At 48.7% G+C, this 21,088-nt stretch overlaps 1 protein-coding gene across 1 annotated transcript in view; it reads left to right on the forward strand.

Annotated features, from left to right (window-relative positions):
- Nucleotides 1–21,088, forward strand: part of LOC144752988 (E3 ubiquitin-protein ligase TRIM39-like) — a 239,784-nt gene that overhangs the window by 87,222 nt on the left and 131,474 nt on the right. The window contains exon 4 of the mRNA XM_078640799.1: nucleotides 7,973–7,995. Within this exon, the coding sequence (XP_078496925.1) occupies nucleotides 7,973–7,995 (23 nt within the window). The remainder of the gene's footprint in view (nucleotides 1–7,972; nucleotides 7,996–21,088) is intronic.

The raw sequence follows: 21,088 nt of genomic DNA on the forward strand, positions 1-21,088 counted from the left end.
AAATTATCCAATCTGGTTATTGCCTGGAGCTTACAAACAGTCCTCCGAACATTCCTCCAAGGTCACACCTCATGTCACAAGAACATCTCACACTTCTCTCTTTGTTGCAGAAAGGTGCAATAGAACCAGTTCCTTTACCATACCAGGAAGCAGGGGTTTACTCCCTCTACTTTCTAATTCCCAAAAAGGATGGCTCTCTCGTGCCTCTATAAGACCTCAGATAACTAAATTTATAAATTCAGTCAGACCATTTTCATATGGTAACCATCTTAACAAGAGCTGCCCCTTCTTCAGCAAGGCGACTTTCTCTCCACTCTGGATTTAAAGGACGCTAACTTTCATATTCCAATGCACCCTACACCCTGCAAATACCTCAGGTTTTTGGTAGTAGGTCAGCACTATCAATTCAACGTACTCCCATCCGGAGTAACAACTGCACCCAAGGTTTTCACAAAATGCTTGGCAGTAGTCGCAGTCCATCTAAGAAGGCACATATTCATGTCTTCCCATACTTAGATGACTGGCTCATAAAGGCCAGCTCGCACAACAGCTGTCTATGCCACACACAAAAACCCTGTGCAATTGCTCCACGAGCTAGAATTCACAGTAAATCTGTCCAAATCCTATTTCCAGCCAACAGCGTCTCAAGTATATCTAGGAGCTACTACAAACACACAAAAAGCTTTAGCATACCAAACTCCAGCCAGAGTCAGGAATATACAAACCCTGATGTCTCAGTTTCAACCTCTACACTCCTTACCAGTGTTCATGCAGTTACTGGGAATGATGGCGTCTGGCATTTTTATAGTCTCCTATGCAAGACTTCAAATGCGTCCCCTACAGGAATGCTTAGCACGTCAGTGGAACCAAGCTCACGGTCAGTTATCAGATCTGGTGTTGGTAGACGGCCGCACCCATTGCTCTCTGCAGTGATGGAACACACAAAACCTTTTAAAAGTTCGGGCCTTCAGCTACCTGGTTCCACAGATAGTACTGACGGCAGACACATCACTGACAAGTTGGGGAGCGCATCTCCAAACCCACACAATTCAAGGCATATGGTGCTTGCAGCAGAAACGGCTTCATATAAGTTATCTAGAGCTGCTAGTGATTTTTCTGGCACTGAAAGCATTTCAAGTTCAGCTAGTATGCAAGACTGTCCTAATTCGTACAAACATGACTGCCACGTACCACATACAAAAACAGGGAGGGACGCACCCTCTCCAGCTGTCACAGCTAGCAGAGACCATCTGGAAATGGGCCATACATCACCAAATATATCTCCTAGCAGAACACCATCCAGGAGTAAACAATCAGATGGCAGATTTGCTCAGTCGTCAGACACAGCAAATCCACGAATGGGAAATACACCCTCATGTTCTACTCCCATTCTTCCAAATGTGGGGACTCCCACACATAGACCTGTTCGCCACACATCTAAATGCAAAATGGCCAAACTTTGCGTCCAGGTATCCACACCCATTATCCAAAGGCAATGCACTATGGATGAATTGGCCAGGGATATTTGCTTACGCTTTTTCGCCTCTCCACTCATTCCATTAGTGGTTCAGAAACTCAACCAAGCGTCCCTGACACTAATCCTAGTTGCTCCCACATGGGCATGCAACCTTGGTTCACAACCCTATTGGAACTCTCAGTAGTTCCTCACTAAAAGCTACATCTTGCACCCGGTCTCCTCACACAGAGCCATGGAGACATAAGACATCCAGACCCCAGTCAACTCAATCTGGTGATCTGGCTCCTGAAGTTTTAGAGTTTGGCTATCTTACTCTACCGCCAGACTGCTTGAATAGTATCAAAGAGGCTAGACGTCCTACCACAAGAGCCTGCTATGCAGTAAAGTGTATATACTGTAATAACGACATCAACCCGCATTATATGTTATTTGTTACATCTACAATGTTCCAATTTAGCATACACATCCATACGCTTACATCTGGCTGCAATAGCTGCATACCTCCAGAATAGACCACATCTATCTCTTTTTAGAGTGCCTGTTATCATAGCACCAAAATAAAGAGGTTCTTCAGACTAATCCTAAATTCCTTCCAAAAGTCATTCCTGCTTTTCATATCAATCAATCTGTTGAGTTACCTGTGGTTTTCCCTCAACCAGATTCAGTGACAGAACGTGCCCTTAAACACAGTCGATGTGATGAGAGCATTGCTTTATTACATAGAAAGGACAAACCTTTCAGTAACACAAATTGACTTTTTGTCGCTTTTGCTAAACCACACAAAGGCAATCCCATCTCAACATCAGGTATTGTAAAATAGATAATACAGTGCATTCAAATATGCTAAGCAAAAGCAAAACTAACGTTGGCAGTTCCCCTAGAGCACACTCTACACACAAACTGCAGGCTTCTATTGCATTCTGAGGAAATATACCTATAGATGACATATGCAAAGCTGCAACATGGTCTAACCTCACATATTCACGAACCACTATTGTGTAGATGTGTTAGCAAGACAACAAGCTAGAGTGAGCCAGGCAGTTTTTCGTACACTATTTCAAACCACTGTAACAGATACAAGTTAGCCACCGCTTTGGGAGATAAATGCTATATAATCAATGCACAGCATATGAGCTACAGCTCATTGTCTCAAACGGAAAATACTACTTACCCAGTATGCATCTGTTCTTGGCATATAGAGCTGTAGAGTCGTATGTGCCACCCACCTGCCCGGGTACCTATACCTGTTGCAGTAAAATCTTACTTAGATACATGCATTCATGACATCTCCTTTTACTACTTTTACTAACTCCATTATCACCCTCTGTGGGAAAACAATCAAACAATGGAGTCGATGCCCATGCGCACTAACACCGAAAGGAGGAGTCGCCTACCTCGTGACTGGAAAGACTTCTTTGAAGAAGAACAAAGTGACCTGGGGTGGTGTGGAGTGCAAAAAAACGATGGATTTAGGCCCAGATCTCTGTACTGGGGTGAATGTATGACATTGTTCTGCATTCTGTCCATCAATTGTTGTTTAACATCCGGACCCATCACCAGATGGCAGTCTATGCCGAGCATATGACTCTACAGCTCTATATGCCAAGAACAGATGCATACTGGGTAAGTAGCATTTTCCTTCCAGTGGTTCTTTTTTTAATTTCATTTTCTGGATATTTGGCAGGCCCAGTTTGTGTGCAAGGTGATTATCTCACAGAAGGTAGCAATGATGCTGGTTCCAAGCCGTAGTATCCAAAACAAAGACACAATGAAGGGTGGATCACTACACTTGGCTGTCATCATCCTTCCCGAGGTAGCAATCGACATACAAAAGGGCAAACCTTGTCTTGAAACTTCCTCATGTTGATTAACAGAAACTGCTGGCCCAACCCAACACTGGACGAATTAATCGGCCACTGTTTGATAACAAGAACTTTGTTGAATTTTTTTACAGGTAGCCCATTCTACATCCTCCTTCATGTTAGTATCTGGGTGTCCACCCTCCAGCCACAGAAACGTAGTCAATGCACTACCACTGTCCACTGCCTGAGGAAGCTTTATCTATCCTCCACCTTGTGCCGTGCTAAACCAGGCACCATCCAAATTGGATCCCACTGGTACAAGTATTGAGGTTCAGCAGACTTCAAGTTTGTCCACTGGACAAACATACATATATAGGTGTACACTCAGCCCGCGTTGCCTCCACCCCCACATCCAGCTTCCCAGTGAGACTGTAATCTTCTCAGACATAGAAAAGTTACCTTTGAAGCCGAATGATTCAGAAATCTCGTGACGGTACCACCGCCTCTTTCTATAACTAACCTCAGATTGTCATGGAAAGGCCTAGGCTTCTCTGCACACAGAATGCCAGGATACCAGTTTCACATGCAGTTGGACACTCAGACATGGGTACATGCCAGTACACAATACAACAAAACTGTAGCCAGATGCAAGATACTTTGTTACGGTAGTCCTGTTCATTCAGCAACTCTTTGTTTGTACAGTTACCTGGAAACCCTTTTTGACCCTCCACACATTGTGCTGATGGATGCCTACACAAAGTGGCTTTCTGTATGAATGCAGTCCACAAACCCCATATGTCCAGCAGATAGTTCCTGCTTTCTTTAGGCAGTCTACAGCTCTCCTTGTAGGGCTCCCACCCAGGAAGTCTGCAATCAGGTGTCCTGGCTTTGAGGCTGCAGTATTGCACACCAGCCATGCTCTATGCTCCTGACGATGGTTAAAGAGAATCCTGGCACTGTTCCGGGTTTCTAGCCAATATTCATCCAAATTGTACAGACATAGAAGTGGGCTCCAGAGATCCATCTCTGGAGCGAGTTTCAGGCATTTCCTGATTATGTATTTGTTGGGCTTGGCCCTTTTTGCAGGGTCATCCCTGAACTTTTTGCCTTCCTCCTGTATTTTGTCTGACCTGTTTTTGTTGGTTTTATGACTCTTGCCACTTTTTCACTGCTGATCAGTGCTAAAGTGCATATGCTCTCCCTATTATAAATTGATGTATGGATTAGTGAATCCATGATTGGTTGGTTTGGTTTACTTGTCAGACCCTAGTAAAGTGCATTGACTGTGCCCAGGGCTTGTAAACCAAATGCTGCTGGTGGGCTTGCAGCACGTGTTTTGCCACCCACAGAAGCAGCCTGGGGTCTCAGGTCTGCCATTGCGGAGCCTGTGTGCAGTCTGGTACTGCCATGTTGATTGGACAAGTGCACCCACTTGCCAATCCCTAAACCTTTCCTTTTCTGCATATTCGTCACCGCTATGGTAGGCCCAAGAGCAGGGTGCATTGTAGGTAAAAAGTAGGACAAGCCCTGATGTGTGTGGCATGTCCTAATAGTGAATTACAGCAATTTTCGTTTTTCACTATTGCAAGGCCACCTGTTCCCCATAGGCCAGAATGGGCAGTTTGACTATAACCTCTTATAATCATGAACTCAGAATGATGAAATGCATCTTTTAGTGAAGTTGATTTTAACATTCTGTGTTTGAAAATACCACTTTTAGAAAGTAGGTATTTTCTTGTCTAACCATCCAAGCCTGCCTCTGCTAGGTTGTGTATTCCTTGTCTGGAGTTTGAGTGACAGGGGCTGGGGGATTCCTGGAGACTGGGTGAGTCAGCACAGGGCTGAATACAGAGAACTGCATGCGGATGGAGGAGTTGCACCTGGGACCTGAATAGGGCTATGCCTTCCCTCCACAATGCTGGCTCTACCTCCTGTGGTGCGTCTGTTGTTCCTGCTCTGCACTGTGAAAGGAAAGAAGGAGTCATGTAAACAGAGTGCTCCAGGACTGACCAAACTGGTTTGGATTAGGCAAAGGCCTCTCTGCCTTCAGAGACCAAAGACGAACTGTGTATAAAAGTGAGACCGAGACCCCAGAACTTTAGATCACATTTGGGAAACCATAAGAAACCTTTGCTGAGGAGAATAACCAGAGAGACTGAGTAGAGACTATCCCTAAGCTGAAGTGCTGCTTGGGGGATTAGCCTGCAGTGGTTGCATGACTGCCAAAGAAAGGAGAGAGTAACTTTGTGTGTACTTTCATCAACTTGTGAAAGGATCTCCAAGGGCTTGAGAAAGAGCTTGCCTCCTGCTGAAGTCTCGGGGGCAACAGACTTCACCCACCAGCTCCCCAGGAGTTCTTTGGAACTGCCTGCAGTTGTGTTGGGCTTTCTGAGGGACTGCGTGTCGCAAGGAGCTGGAAGCGCGACTCACGAAGGAGAAGCGTGTCGCAGAACTGCTGCAGTCGCTTCACAACGCGAATGCGCCTCGCACCGCCGGAGAAGAGGATCGACGTCGCACCAGATGCTGCCACCTCATCAGGGAAGTGTGCCACAGCTGCTGTTGTCACATCGATGGGAAAGCGCGTCACCACTGTAAACTGTCGCATTGTTGCCGAAGCGCCTCGCGTCGCCGGAGAAGAGGATCGACATCACTTCAGATGCCGCCGCATCACTGGGAAGCGTGTTGCAGGGCCTGTCGCGGCTCAGAAGAATCGTTGTTGCCGCACGGCAGTCGGGTGTGCACGGATTGTTGCATCCAAGAGAAGACGCCATCTTTGTTTCATTGCACTGGATCTTCATCGCATCACGGCGTTGCAGGCCACATCGCCACGGAAGCTCAGTAAGAAACTGATGCATCACCTCCCCTTGCAGAGAAGAACTGACGCATCCCCTACGCATCAGTAGGGACCCGATGCATCACGTTCTTGCGTGTAAGGAACCGATGCATCACCTTCCCTGCAACACTTTCGTTGTATAGCGTTACCCATCCTAAGGTACATTGAACTCTTTGTCGCATTTTACATCTTAAAAGAACTAAGCTAATTCTACCATTTTTAAACTACAGTTTTGTGGATTGTTGTTTGTGGTCTTGTGTTAAGTTTATATAAAAATACTTATTTTTATACTACAACTTGTGTGGTGTCCATCTGTAGTGTTGTCACTGGGTTACTGTATGTGTTCACAAATGCTTTACACACTGCCTCTGAGATAAGCCTGTCTGCTTGTGCCAAGCTACCAATGGGGTGAGCAGGGGTTATTTTAGGAGTGTACCCCCCCCCTTTCCCAGACTAGACGCAAGTGTCCCTATTTGTTCAAAGGTACCTACCTCTACCAACTAGAGACCCCTAAATGTAAAAGTATTTATTTGCCCAGAATGGTCAGCCAAAGAGTTTGTTTGCTCAAACCTGGCAGTAAGTGGGTGTGGAAGTGGCTGTGCCTTGGTGGAATCTGAGACACAAAAGACGGAGTGGCCTTCCTCCGCTGCTACTACACAAACCTGTCCACTGCAACTCTTCTGGAGGAGAATAAAGCTGGAAGTGGTCAGGGACTGTCCCTGCACTTCAAAGTGGCACCTGTCGCCCTCCTTCCTTTCAGGGGAGCCTGGACAGCTTCAAAGGACTTTAATATACTCCCAAACTACCTCTTTGTTTGGCAGGCTCTTTCCATCTTGGGTTGCATTGACAGACAATAGATACAAAATTCTGTCCCCTTAGATTAACACACAACAGACCCGTTCCACCCTCACCCTAATCCACTCATGCAAAACTCATAGTGTACACATAGTCTTTATCAATGTCATCTGCAACCTACTTAGAGACCCTTGCCCTAACTGCTCAAGCAGAGCTGGCCATATATTAAAAAGCAGTTAATAATTTCATTGTAATAGCGATTACAGTGGGTGAGATGTCTTTTGGACGGCTTGTATCACAGGAGAGGCCCAAGTACCAGTGGTCAAAAAGTGAAAAGTTGGGGTTTTCAGGGGTAGAGATCCTTCCTAAATTACTTCTGGAGCTGTGCTGTTAGTTTGTGTGTTATCGCCAATGAGATCTTGTAAAATGGCACGTTTATGGGAGGAGGTTATTTATCAATTGTATTATTATGTGAAAGTCACCATGTGCTGAGTCATGTGATACGAACTAGAATATTACAAACAATGCAGTGTCATGTGACCCATTTAAAAATATTACAGATGTGTCTATCATGTGACCTCAATCAAAATATCACACACTGTCCTGGTTCATATATTACCATTCAGAATATTGAAGTCGTGTGATAGTTTCAGAAAATCAGACTGTGTAATATGAACTCATTCATAGCATCAAAGAGTGCTGAGTCATGAGACCTTGTTCAGAACGTAACTGTTATGTAAACCCATTCAGAATATCCGAATGTGCCATGTCATGCTTCCCATTCAGAATATCACGGTCTCTGCTGTGTCGTGACCCCATTCAGAATATCACAGATTGTGCTGTCATGGGATTTCCATTCAGGATATCACAGCCGGTGTTGACAGAATATCAGAGTTTGTACGAGGATGTGGGGCCAGCACCCGTCCCAATGTCATCTAACTAGAGATAGTTATTAGTGTTCTATGAAACTTATGGTTCCAAATACATTTAACTCCTAAATTAATGCCAACATTCATTATCTTTTGTGGAAACTAATTCCATTACGTTTCTTTCTCTGTTTTGCAGGATGTCAGAAGCACCCTGAGCAGGTAAGGCTGGTTTATTATCCTCTTCTCAGTGTGTAAGGAGCAGGTCTTGCTGCTGCAGTGTGTAAAGGCGATTGCTGAGTCCCCATCCTGCAAAAGAAATATGTCAAAGGATCTCAGATTGTAAACAATACAACCCACCTGTGTTCCTCATAAACTTAAGTCCACTACTTTGAAAGATCCAAACTCTACCGGCTGTATTCTCATTGGTCTCAAAATCCACAATGTATTCACAAGTTCTTTCAAATCGTTCATTTTGTTTGAAGAAATCTTGAAATCCTCATAAAACTTTGAGATCTCAGAAATCTTGGAGTCCCCTGGAAAGCATCCTTGGGTCCTGAAAATACTCGCTGGCATCCTCTGGAAACTTGTTTGACTGATGAAATAATTGAATTAGTCCGCCACAAATATCTATCTTCATAAATCTTCTCCCCCTCAAGTTTTCTGTCAGGTTTAGGGATCGCGCATAGCTGGTCTTCAATGCCAATCCTAAGCTTTTCCTGACTAATAGCTCAAAAATATCTATTAAATGTTTCCAAGGATCTTTTCAAAAGTCGAAAGAGGGGATAGGGTGGAGAGATGAAGATCCACACAAAACTCCGTGCATCTCAGAGGGTGAGTGTCACAACCGCAGAGTTCTGAATAATGGTCCAGGCACAGACTCCTAGATCGGAAAGTAATCACAGAGCAGACCGAGTACTGGGAAGCGTACCAGACCATATGATTAACTTCAGATCAACGCCCTTCCCACTTCAATGTATAAATGACTCCGTTTTTAGACCGTAGCTGATTATCCTCACTGTAGACTGTCTTGAGCCCAAGGGTTACCGGGATAGACACCTCAATCCCTTTGTTGTCCAGAAAGGATAATATGTGAACAACAGGTATAAAAACTAAATAAAACCAAGGAACCAAAATACAAATTAAACAAATGAGAGAGAGCACGGACGGGCATGGACTAGTCTGCCCAGCAACAACCTCACAACACTCAAATGTTACTAGGCAAGTTGTTTCTGGCAAGTTGTTTCTGACTAAGTTAATATTAATAGAGAATCTTGAGACATGATGCTTCTCAATGAGGTCTTCTGTTGTGAAGCTAAGAGTTCGAGGCATGTGGGCTGCTGAATTCATATCTATCGCATAGATCGCCGCCTAGTGTTGGGTCAAGATGATTGCACATTGTTGTCCTGGAAGAGTCTTCGAAGTATCACGAGATAGGTGGCTCCTCCCCTGGACTACAGTGCGCATGGGCATCGACTCCATCCCCAGATTGTTTTTTTCCTCCATTGGGTTTGGATGTGTATTCGTTATCTCCAGTTCGGAATCAATATAGACTTTCTTAAGGCCTGAAGGCCTTTTCCTACACCGTCGGTATTGTTTTTGCGCTCGGTGCCCAACTCTGTTCCGGCTCAGTCCCCGAGTCGGACGTCCCGAGGAGTCGCGTGACTCTTTGGTGCTTGAGGCCCAGTCGACGCAGCAAGACTTTCAACGACACATCATGGAACGGAGCCCGTTCAAGAAATGTCCCGTGTGTGGATCGAAGTATCCCCACATCGACGTCCACCCAGTGTGCAACAAGTGCCTGTCGCCGGACCACGATGAAGCCAACTGTATGGCTTGTTCCTGGTTTCGATCGAAGAAGACGCTTCGGCGCGTGGCACGACTGGAGGCCCAGCAGTCGGCCCCGGCACCGGTGGACATCTTCGAGAGAGAAGACGCCGACGAACAAGAAGTTCATCTGCAAATTTCACCTCCTGCGGAGGAGATCGACTACGACGCGGATGTCGAGGCGCTCGATGCAGAAGAAGTCGTCGACGAGGTAGGAGACGACAATGAGGCCTATGGGGCCATGGAAGATAGCTCAGGCAAAGAGCTATGCCCCGTTCGAACAATCACTAAGGCTCAGGTCGCGGGATCGCCACACGGCCTTACCCAAGACCTTGCACCCAAATTCACGGCCTCGCCTGCGGGCCCGGCTACGGGCACTTCTGCGGATCCGCCGGTCGTCAAAACGAAACCGAAAGTAAAACCCTCGGTGTCGACGAAACCGAAAGTGATGGAAACGCCAACGACACAGAAAACGTCTGTCCCTCTGGCCGCCTCCTCGTCTTCCGATATGTCGGGGCGGCCGCAGCCGAAGAAGCCTGTCGACCCGGTGAAGTCGACCAAAGGCGTCGAGCCAAAGTCGGTCTAGGGCGTCGATCCAAAATCGAACAAGGGCGTCGGGCCGACGACTGGGGCCCCAACCCCGGGAGTCAAGGCCGCCGACCCGAAGTAGTCGGCGCCAAAGGCCGTCGGCGCGGAAGGACGTCACGGCGCACCTAAGAAAGCTGCTCCTGTGCCTCGGCCGGAGAAAACCAAGACATCGACGCTCGAGTCTTCACACGCTGGTGGACCGAGGACGTCTGTCGGGTCGACGAAACCGTCCGCTTCCTTTACGAAGCAGGTGTCGGACTCACTGCAATGCATCAGGAACCAGGCTTCCGCGGTCGATTTGAAGCATGCTTCCACCCCGAAGCCGGCTGCCAAAACGCCAAAGTCTTCGACGCCACTCCTGTTTATGTTGCCGCCGAAGGTGGCACCGAAGGCCTTCGCACCAAGGTCGGTCGCCAACGCGCCCGTGCAAGGGTCTGCAGGGTCAAAGCCTTCGCCGCAGCTTGAGAGCTTGAAGCATCGACAACCCTTGATGGAGGAGCAGTCGGAACACTTTATCGACGCCGACACCGGTAAACTTACCCTCTACAAGAGAAAAATCACGGCAACGCAGCCTTTTGAGTCCTACACTATTCCTTTGAAGCGCAAGAAGCCTTCTACGGATTCCCCGGTTCTGGTTGAGCCACTTGCTCCACAGACTCCTAGAGTTGCCACACCCTCACCCACTTATTCAGATGTGGAGGCTGGGGAAGGTGATGACGAAGAGTATAACTTTCCTGCCAACACTGATCCTGAGGATCACCAGGACTCTTGGGCAGATGCAGGGGACCCAGGGGATCCGCAAACTGCCCCGGACACTCAAGTGTACAATGTTAAAACATCTCCTACTGAGGATTCTGCAGCATTTAATGCTCTTGTTGAAAGGGCGGCTAAAAACCACGACGTCCAGCTGCACGCTGACCCTGTTGACGTGGACTTCCTTTTTGATACCTTTTCCACAGCAGAAAAGACTGTCAAAACTCTCCTAATGTTGAAAGGGGTTCTCAAACATGCTGCAGACCTCTTTAAGGAACCCACACGTGCCAGCCAAAAATATAAGCCGCACCTGGAGACCCTACCTACATCAAGGGCCAGTTGCCATTGGACTCTCTGGTCGTTTCTAATGCCCGGAAGCCGGCGAATTCGCAAACCACTGGTGATGCTCCTCCCCCAGACAAGGAATCTAAAGTGCTGGAAGCATCAGGAAAGAGGGTGGCGGCTCAAGCAGCCAATATCTGGCGTATCTCAAACACTCAGGCACTCTTGGCCAGATATGACAGGGCGCACTATGACACACTAGAGACCCTGTTACAACATCTACCCGATCAGTATAAAGAGGCGGCGGAAATGCTCATTCAGGAAGGGAAGCTCATCTCCAACGCTTCTATTAAATGTGCGCTGGACGTGGCGGACACCGCAGCCAGGGCCATTAACACCAGTGTGATGTTGAGACGTCAGGCATGGCTCAGAATCTCCGGTTTCAAGCCGGAGATACAAACCACCATCCTCAATCAGCTGGTCAACCCTGATAGGTTGTTTGGTCCTGAGGTGGATACCACACTGGAAAAAATAAAGAAGGATACCGAGACTGCAAAGTCCATGGGAGCTCTCCAGTCCCAACAGTTTTGGGCCAATACTTTTCGTCGCTCAGGCAATAGAGGTGTTTCCAGAGGCCAGATGTCCCAGCAAACGCAATACACTAAAGGTGGAGCGCAGTCCTCTTACACCAAGCAGAGTAGAGGCTGTTATCGGGGCAACAGTGCCAAGGGCAGAGGCCGTGGAAATAACTCCCGTTCCTCTGCCACCACCAAACAGTGACGCCCTGCCACTGCCCCCCGACCACACAACACCTGTCGGGGGGAGACTCCAGCAGTTCCTGCCAGTCTGGAAATCCATCACCACAGACAGGTGGGTCAGAAAACTTATACAGTTCGGTTATTGTCTGGAGTTAACATCCACTCCACCCAACATGCCACCAAAACACCGTCCTATGTCCACAGAGCATTTGCACTTATTGCAGCAGGAGGTACTTGTCATGCTGCAAAAAGGGGCAATCGAGCTCGTGCCGGTAGAAGAAGGCACAGGAGTGTACTCCCTGTACTTCTTAATCCTGAAAAAGGACGGGTCCCTCAGACCCATTCTGGACCTCAGACCCCTAAACCAATATATTCTCTCAGAACACTTTCACATGCTGACGCTGCAGCAAGTTCTTCCGTTGCTCAACCAGGGAGACTTCCTCGCAACCTTGGATCTCAAGGATGCATACTTTCACATTCCTCTACATCCATCACACAGAAAATACCTCCGATTCACCATTCAGGGTCGGCATTATCAGTTCAAGGTCCTACCTTTCGGAGTGACCACGGCGCACAGGGTGTTCACAAAATGCCTGGCGACAGTGGCTGCGCACCTCAGAAGGCAGAACGTTCATGTTTACCCTTATCTGGACGACTGGCTTGTCCAAGCAAAGTCGGCCCAGCTGTGCGCCTTCAACATGTCCCACACCATTCACCTTCTTCACAGTCTGGGATTCTGACTGAATTATCCCAAATCGCACCTTCAGCCAGCCCATGTGCGGCAGTATCTGGGCGCGACGATAGATACTCTGGCGGCCACGGCTCAGCCGAATCCTGTGAGGATCAACAGCATTCAGTCGCTCATCCAGAAGTTCAGACCGCGACACTCGCTTCCAGCAAGAGTGTTCATGCAGTTGATAGGCATGATGGCCTCCTGCATCTTCATAGTCCAGCACGCGAGGCTACATATGCGTCCGCTTCAAGAGTGCTTGGCACGTCAGTGGAATCAGGCTCACGGACAGTTAAAGGACCTAGTGTTGGTGACCGGTCGGGCATACAACTCTCTGCATTGGTGGAATCCACACAACCTTTGCAAGGGCCGACCGTTCCAGGAGCCTGTGCCACAGATCATCCTAACGACGGACGCATCTCTACAGGGTTGGGGAGCTCATGTGCTCCACTACACAGTGCAGGGACTATGGACAACTCAGCAAAGGAAGATGCACATCAACCACCTAGAGCTGATGGCAATCTTCATGGCAATGAAGGCATTTAAAGTACATCTGTGCAACAAAGTCGTGTTGATCCGGACGGACAACATGACAGCCATGTACTACATTCAGAAGCAGGGAGGTACACACTCTCCACAGTTTTCTCATCTGGCTCAGAGCATGTGGAAGTGGGCCATTCAGAGAAACATCTTCCTCATGGCGGAACACCTCCCGGGCAAGGACAATCAGATGGCGGATCTGCTCAGCAGGTACAGCCACCAAATGCACGAGTGGGAGTTACATCCATCAGTACTCGACCCGTACTTCCAGCAGTGGGGTCATCCACAGATAGACCTGTTCGCCACAAGGGAAAACGCAAAATGCCAACACTTTGCCGCTAGGTTCCCTCACCCACAGTCGCAGGGCAATGCGATATGGATGAACTGGTCAGGCAGATTTGCGTACGCTTTCCCCCCAGCACCTCTCATACCGCTGGTGTTACGAAAGCTAAAGCAACACTCGATGACACTCATCCTGGTTGCTCCAACGTGGGCACACCAACCATGGTACACCACGTTTCTAGAACTCTCCGTGGTACCGCATCAAAGGCTGCACCTCACGCCCAGACTTTTGACGCAGAGCCATGGCGACATTCAGCACCCAGACCCGCAACAGCTCAACCTGGCGATCTGGCTCCTGAAGTCTTAGAATTTGGCTACCTTAACTTGCCTCCCGACTGCATGGATATCATACGGGAGGCAAGAAAGCCCACCACCAGAGCTTGCTATGCAGCAAAATGGAAGCGGTTTGTCGTTTACTGTACAGAACACAACATCAACCCGCTAGATGCATCCACTCACAACCTCATCTGTTATTTGTTACATCTTTACAAATGCAAGCTGGCATATGCTTCCATTCGGATACACTTATCCGCCATAGCAGCTTATCTCCAAAACAGGCGGCATCTCTCCGTTTTCAGAGTGCCTGCAATTAAAGCCTTCCTAGAAGGACTGAAACAGGTCATCTCTCCCAGGACCCCACCGGCTCCTGTATGGAACCTTAATGTGGTCCTCACCAGGCTGATGGGCCCACCTTTTGAGCCTCTGCATTCATGCGAGGTTCAGTTTTTAACGTGGAAAGTGGATTTTCTGATAGCCATTACGTCTCTGCGACGTGTTAGTGAGCTCCAGGCGCTCACTGTCCAAGAGCCATTCATACAAATTCACTCGAACAGGGTGGTGCTGCGCACCAACCCTAAATGTCTTCCTAAGGTGGTTTCACAGTTCCATGTCAACCAGACCATTGAACTGCCCGCGTTCTTTCAAAACCCAGAGACAGTAGCCGAAAGAATGCTCCACACTTGACGTCAAATGAGCTTTCATGTACTACATCGATAGGACCAAGGATTTTAGGAAGACACAACAACTCTTTGTTGCCTTTTCGGCCCCGCACAAAGGCAACCCCATTTCCAAAGCAGGTATAGCCAGGTGGATCGTTAAGTGTATTCAAATTTGCTATCACAAGGCTAAGCGCACTTTAACGGTCCCCCCCCCAAAGCCCACTCCACCCGCAAGTTGGGGGCCTCCATGGCTTTCCTTGGTAATATCCTTTTGGAAGACATTTGTAGAGCAGCCACATGGTCTACACCACACACATTTACTAAACACTACTGTGTAGATGTGCACTCCAAGCAGCTGTAGGGCAGGCTGTTCTTAAGACACTTTTTCAAACGTCTGCAGCTGGCACAGGCGGCCGCCATTAGGGGAAGGACTGCTATATATTCTATGCTATAGATATGAATTCAGCAGCCCACATGCCTCAAACTGAATATGCTACTTACCAGTATGCATCTGTTCTTGGCATGTAGGGCTGCTGACATTCATATCGCCCGCCCTCCTCCCCTGCGCCTGTAGCGGCTGCAGATTCCAAACTTACTCTTAGCATGGTCATCGCTCACACTGTTACACTCCATCTTCGCCACAATGGCTAAAAACAATCTGGGGATGGAGTCGATGCCCATGCGCACTGTAGTCCAGGGGAGGAGCCACCTATCTCGTGATACCTCGAAGACTCTTCCAGGACAACAATGTGCAATCATCCGGACCCAACACTAGGCGGCGATCTATGCTATAGATATGAATGTCAGCAGCCCTACATGCCAAGAACAGATGCATACTGGTAAGTAGCATATTCAATACCCTCTCCTCAAAGCCTTAACGGATGTGCGACCTCTGGATCACTTAACAAAATAACCCAAGATGGAGACAGATGACACAAAGTAATTGCATTTGTTTTGGGCATGGATTTGAGAATTCACTTTACTCTGATTTATTAAAAAGAATATAAACTATCGAGGTTGGTGGTAGATTCTTAGCCAAACGTGAAAATAAAGATGACCTTCCGCAGTCATCATAAACAAGTCGATTTCTACGAAAGGAGAGAGCGAGAGTGAGAGAGAGAGAGACAGAGAGTGAGAGATAGGGTGATGGAAGTACCAGAATACAGACATAAAGGGAGAGACTTAGCAATAAGAAGACAGAGAAACTGTGATGTAGAGTGTTGGTATGGGATTTCTGGTTTGCTAGGGCTTGCGCCTCAGCCAGGCTGAAACCACCACTCTAGTCTGGGCAAGGGAGTTACACGCTGAAGATAACCCCTGCTCACCCCCTTGATAGCTTGGCATGAGCAGTCAGGCTTATCCCAGAGGCAATGTGTAAAGCGTTTGCGCAATACACACACTAGGCACACCACAAAAGAAACCCCACACACGGTTATATAAAAATAGCCCTTGTATTATCCAAAACACAGTAGATCATAGTCACACATATACACTTGCCAACTGGCACTAGGCAATATTTACAGGGGATTAAATACACAGGACGGGGCCAATTGATCCACTGTCAGAACCTTTAGAAAGCACTAAAACTCAACCAGTAACTACTGGCAGAATACTGTACTCCGCAGTAGCATGGGCAACAAACACATTATGTCTGCATCACAATTAGGCATAAAACACATTGTGCATAAACCTCCTAAGCATAAACACATTACGCAGTAGGCATCACAAGCATGAAGAGTGCCCCACAGTAACACTGGAAAAGGGCACACAGCACCTCAGTCTACACACTGAAATGACTCCACGCCAACTGGCCATTCACTGGGCTCAAAATGCCCTCTGTCCAGAAAAATTGTGGTGCGAAGATAGGGCTGCAAAAGCAGCAAAGCCCAGGTGCACTGGGGGCGGGGGGAGTGTAGCTCCCTCCCTTCTCAAACCCCCCCGACCTCTCCCATGGCCGGCAATGGGCCTCGGCTGGCCCTGCTTTTGGCCTCTCCAGATTTCGTCGGGTCTCTTCTGGGGCACAGGACTTCTCTGTGGAGGCCGCGAGGCTCTGGATAGTCTGGGCTGCGCGTGGGGCTCTCCTCACTAACACGGGAGCCCCGCCTCAATGCTGGCAGGCGTTTCCTGCATCACGCTCCTCTTTCTGGCGCCGGGCAGGAATTGGCTTCTTTGACGGTCCTGCCTCTGGTCAGGCAACAGACTCCTGACTTCCGGTTTCGCTACTTGGGATTTCCCCAGCAGTCTTCGCATCAGCACGCTGCCATGCACCAGTGCTCCTTTTGGGCTGGCAATAAAAAGCGCTCACGAGGCCCTAGAGTCCTTAAAGGCAGGCCAGCACACAGGGCCCTCCAGCAGCATAGCAGTCCCTCGTGGCGGTTCCTCCTGGGGCCCAGCAGCAGCAATCCTCCCCCCCCCCCCGTAAGCATAAAAATAGCACAACATTTTCATGGGGTAACAGCCCCAATATTTATACCAACGTTTCCTTGTCTGCCCTGGCACTGGGCTTGGGGGAACCAGCCTAAACTGGTTCTGTGGGGTTTTGGAGTACTTTGTTGACAAGGCTCCTCTTCCCCTTTGTTAGGTTGGGAGCTCGTCATCAGTCACACTGCAGGGGGGTGCAGGGGGCAGAGCCAGCATTCACCTAGGCAGGCGCAGACCTATTCAGGGTCAGGGGACTACTCCTCCCACTACTCCAAATGCAGATCCTCTAGTCAGCCTAGCGCTGACTCATCCTGCCCTCCCTGGAGCCACACACACACCTCACCAGCCCCTGTCCCTCCAAAGCCAGACATACAATCCACATCAGGCAGGCAGACACATAGCACACAAATGCCAACTTCTGAAAGTGGCATTTCTAAAACAGTTATAATAGTTCTGTAGTAGGGGATCTCTGTGATAGTCATAATCATGTAAATAGTGCCGCCCATGTGCGTGGACCCTGGAGCACTTCATTAGGTATATTCTCTTAAGTTGTCCTCTTCTGCAGTCCAGCATAGACAATTAAGAGTTAAAAGACAATAGGCTACTCTTGCCATTACTTCATCCTGAAGTGAAAAAGATAACCAGGTAACAGTTAAATGTAACCATATTACAGAGTTTCACACATAGGAAAACACCCCTTCACAAAGATCCTTTTTTTTAATGATAAAGATGAAGGGTTGGACAGACAAACCCCCATAGGCTGCCATTATGTGTCTGTAAATGGATACTGTTCCTTAAAGAATCCTTCCAGAGACCCTCGGTATACCATGATGCACAGCCAAAGGCTAGTTGCTTTCAGTTCTTTTTTCAGGCTCCTGCTAGCAGGACCCTCTAGCATTGAGCTCTACCTTTATTGGTATTTTTTCAATATTTCTAGCTTGAAAGTGAGTTTTTTTTAAACTTCACTCAACATTGACCTTTCTCTTGATTCTGCTGTACTTTGTGGGCAGAAATTCCACAATTTGCTTGTCATAATATATAATATTCGACGTGTCCTGACTGTGGCAGGAAAAAGGCAGTCGGATTCACACAAGAGTATGTATTCTGTGTCTGCCTGCCTCTCATATCCCTGACACCTGCGCCATCTGCAAGACCTTTTCTAGGCGCACCCCGCGTGACAGGGAGAAGACTTGACTTCAAGGAATGGAGCAGAGATGACAGGCATCTTCTATAGGGACCTATGGCAAGGATAGGGTAAGTCCTCTTCTAAGACCCATGCGCCGCCCTCTGGGGGGCTCCCCAGTCGAAAACAGGCTGAAAAACGGAGCTGGTCCCCTTCCACGTCAAACTGCTACGACAATGTCGAGAGCAGGTATGGCGGCGATCTGCTCACCGTCGACCCAGGGCCCTGGATCGAAGCGACGTTGACTCTCCGTGTCAAGGGGAAGGACGGCGAGATCTTGGCTGAGGTCGCTGTTGAGGCATAGATCGACGTCCAAGCATGATCGCCGTCGATCAAGTTCAAGTCACCGGCGCTTGCTGTCGAGGTGACCACGCCGACCACGGTCGATGAGGTGTTCAGTGTCAAGGGGGCGTTCAGCTTCGAGGAGACGCTCCGCGTCGAGGAGACGGTCAACGTCAAGAAGGTCGTAGTCGACGAGAAGATCGACGTCGAGGAGCCATCAAACCATCAAAGAAGCTTGACGTTTAGGTATCACTCCTGGATGAGCTTAATTGTGAGCCTGTCATCTTCAGCAGGGAGTTCAAGACGACGCCGATGCTCGCTGTCGAGTGTTCCATCAAGGTTGAGGAGGCCGTCTAGGGCACAAAAAAGAAGGGTGGCTGTTTCTTCGGACTCAGATTACTCCCGTACTTATTCTCCTTCGAGGATGCCTCCTCGGCAGACTACGCCTCCTCCGCCATCTCCTCCTCGGCCTCATCCTCCATTCTTACCTCCGTCTCAACCTGCGCTTGGGCCAACAGCATCTTCGCCAGATCGAGACCTCGTCCGAGGCATCGTTCTTGTGAACGTCACCGTTCGTCCCTGCGCTCTTGGCGGCGCCACATTCATGGGACATTACACTCCTTGTATTCCTGTGACATGTCCTCGACGAGTACATGCCAGTACTCTCCCACGCTAATGGACTCTCCTCCGCAAACAGTGTCGCCTTTTGATGATTTCACCACTTTTCAGGAGGTTTTGGTCAGAGGGGCTACTAAACGTAATATTCCGTTGTCGGCTCCAGTACCTTCAACAGCCGTAATATTTGAAACACTCAAGCAGAGACAGTCATCTCACCTCTTACTTCCGCTGATACCTGACTTGCTGGAATCCGCTATGAAGCTGTTCCTGACGCCTTCTTTGGTGAAATCTGCGCCTTCCCGGCTTCAGAAGAAGTACAGAGCTCCTGATTCGGATCCTGTCTTTCCCCGGATGTACCCCACCCCGGACTCTGTCATTGTGGTGGCAGCTAAAAAGCAGCATGCTATGGCCCCGGTGTCTTTGGTACCACCGGACAAGGAAAGCTGTAAGCTGGATTCGGTGTGGAGGAAAGTCTGCAGCTCGGCAGCCACATCAATGAAGGCGGCTAGTTTGACTGCCCTTCTGGGGAGGTATGACTGCTCCCTGTGAAAATCGCTCAACCAATTTGTAGATCTCCTACCCAGGGACAAGCGGGAAGACTTTCAAGAAATACTGAAGGAGGGACTGATGGTCTTTAACCAGATCATCAGTGTGGCGGCAGACACGTCACTCTTGTCTGCCCATCAATATTGTCACAGCGTGGCTCTTCGAAGGCATTCCTGGCTCCGCCTTACTACTTTAAAACCAGAGACTCCGCAGCACATAGCGAACTTACCATTCTCTGGCTCGACTCTTTTCAGTTCGCAGGCAGATGAGGAGATGGCACGTGTGAAATCTGAGATGAAAACCTTGAAGGCTATCAGTTTGGGGAAACCGAAAGAGCAGCGTAAGACCTTCCACCCGTTCCAACGGCGGTACTCCTCTCAGAGGTTCCAGCGTGGGCAAGGCCGTCGGTATGGTCAACAGCAACCGTTTTAGCGACAACCGTTTCATAAACAACAGTCACGAGGACGGTGCAACAAGCAGTCTACAGGGAACAAGGCTCCCACTGGTCCTTAGCCCTGAAGGGTTTCTCCCCCCTCATCTGTTACCCACTCCGGTGGGGGGAAGCATTCAAAATTACCTGGCAGAGTGGCAGAATATAACTCGGGACAATTGGGTGCTGAATATTGTTCGCAATCGATACCCGCTACGTTTCATCAGCCCTCCTCCGTCCATCCCTCCGACTCCCTCCAGTTACATGCTACGCAAGTTACAGGCGGAGGCATACATCTTTTTGGAGAAAAGGGAAATAGAGCCCGTTCCTCTTGCACAGAAAGGAACAGGACTGTATTCAAGATTCTTGTCCGAAAGAAAGACGAGAACGAGTTCAGGCCCATCCTCGACTTGCAACAGGCAAACAAGTGGATTCGCAGAGAAGTTCTGCATGTTATCCTTGCATCAAATCTACCCTCCGCTCCATCAGGGAGATTATTTATGCGCAATAGATCTGCAAGACGCATACTTTCACGTGCCAATAGCGAATAACCATCGCAAGTTCCTGCGATTCACAGTTTGAAACCATCATTATCAGTATGCAGTGCTTCCCTTCGGCCTGAATTCAGTGTCCAGGCCGGTCCCCAAATGCATGGCTGTAGTAGTGGTGCACCTGCGGAGGGACAGGGTGTTCGTCTACCCATATCTGGACGACTGGCTGATCAAGGCAGCGACATTTCAAAAAGCGCAATGGCATTTCAAGCAAATTTCCGCTCTCCTTCGACGTTTGGGTCATCACATCAACAACACACAGTCTGTCTCAACTCCTGTACAGTGCCTGCAGTATCTGGGAGCCACCATCGATACTCACAAGGAGGAAAGACGCTTATCAATCCTTCCGAAGGCTGAGGTTCTCATGACCCTTCCCTCACCAACGGTGAGGACGGTGTCGTCTCTCATGGGTTCTGTGGCATCTTGTATCTTCCTCACTCCACATGCACGCCTCAACAAGCGGCCTCTGTAGGAATGTCTGGAGGATCAGTGGGACCAGGGATGAGGGGATTGTAAAGACCGGATT

This window comes from Lissotriton helveticus, chromosome 5_1 (genome assembly GCF_964261635.1).
Source record: "Lissotriton helveticus chromosome 5_1, aLisHel1.1, whole genome shotgun sequence".
In the NCBI taxonomy this organism is placed as follows: Eukaryota; Metazoa; Chordata; class Amphibia; order Caudata; family Salamandridae; genus Lissotriton; species Lissotriton helveticus.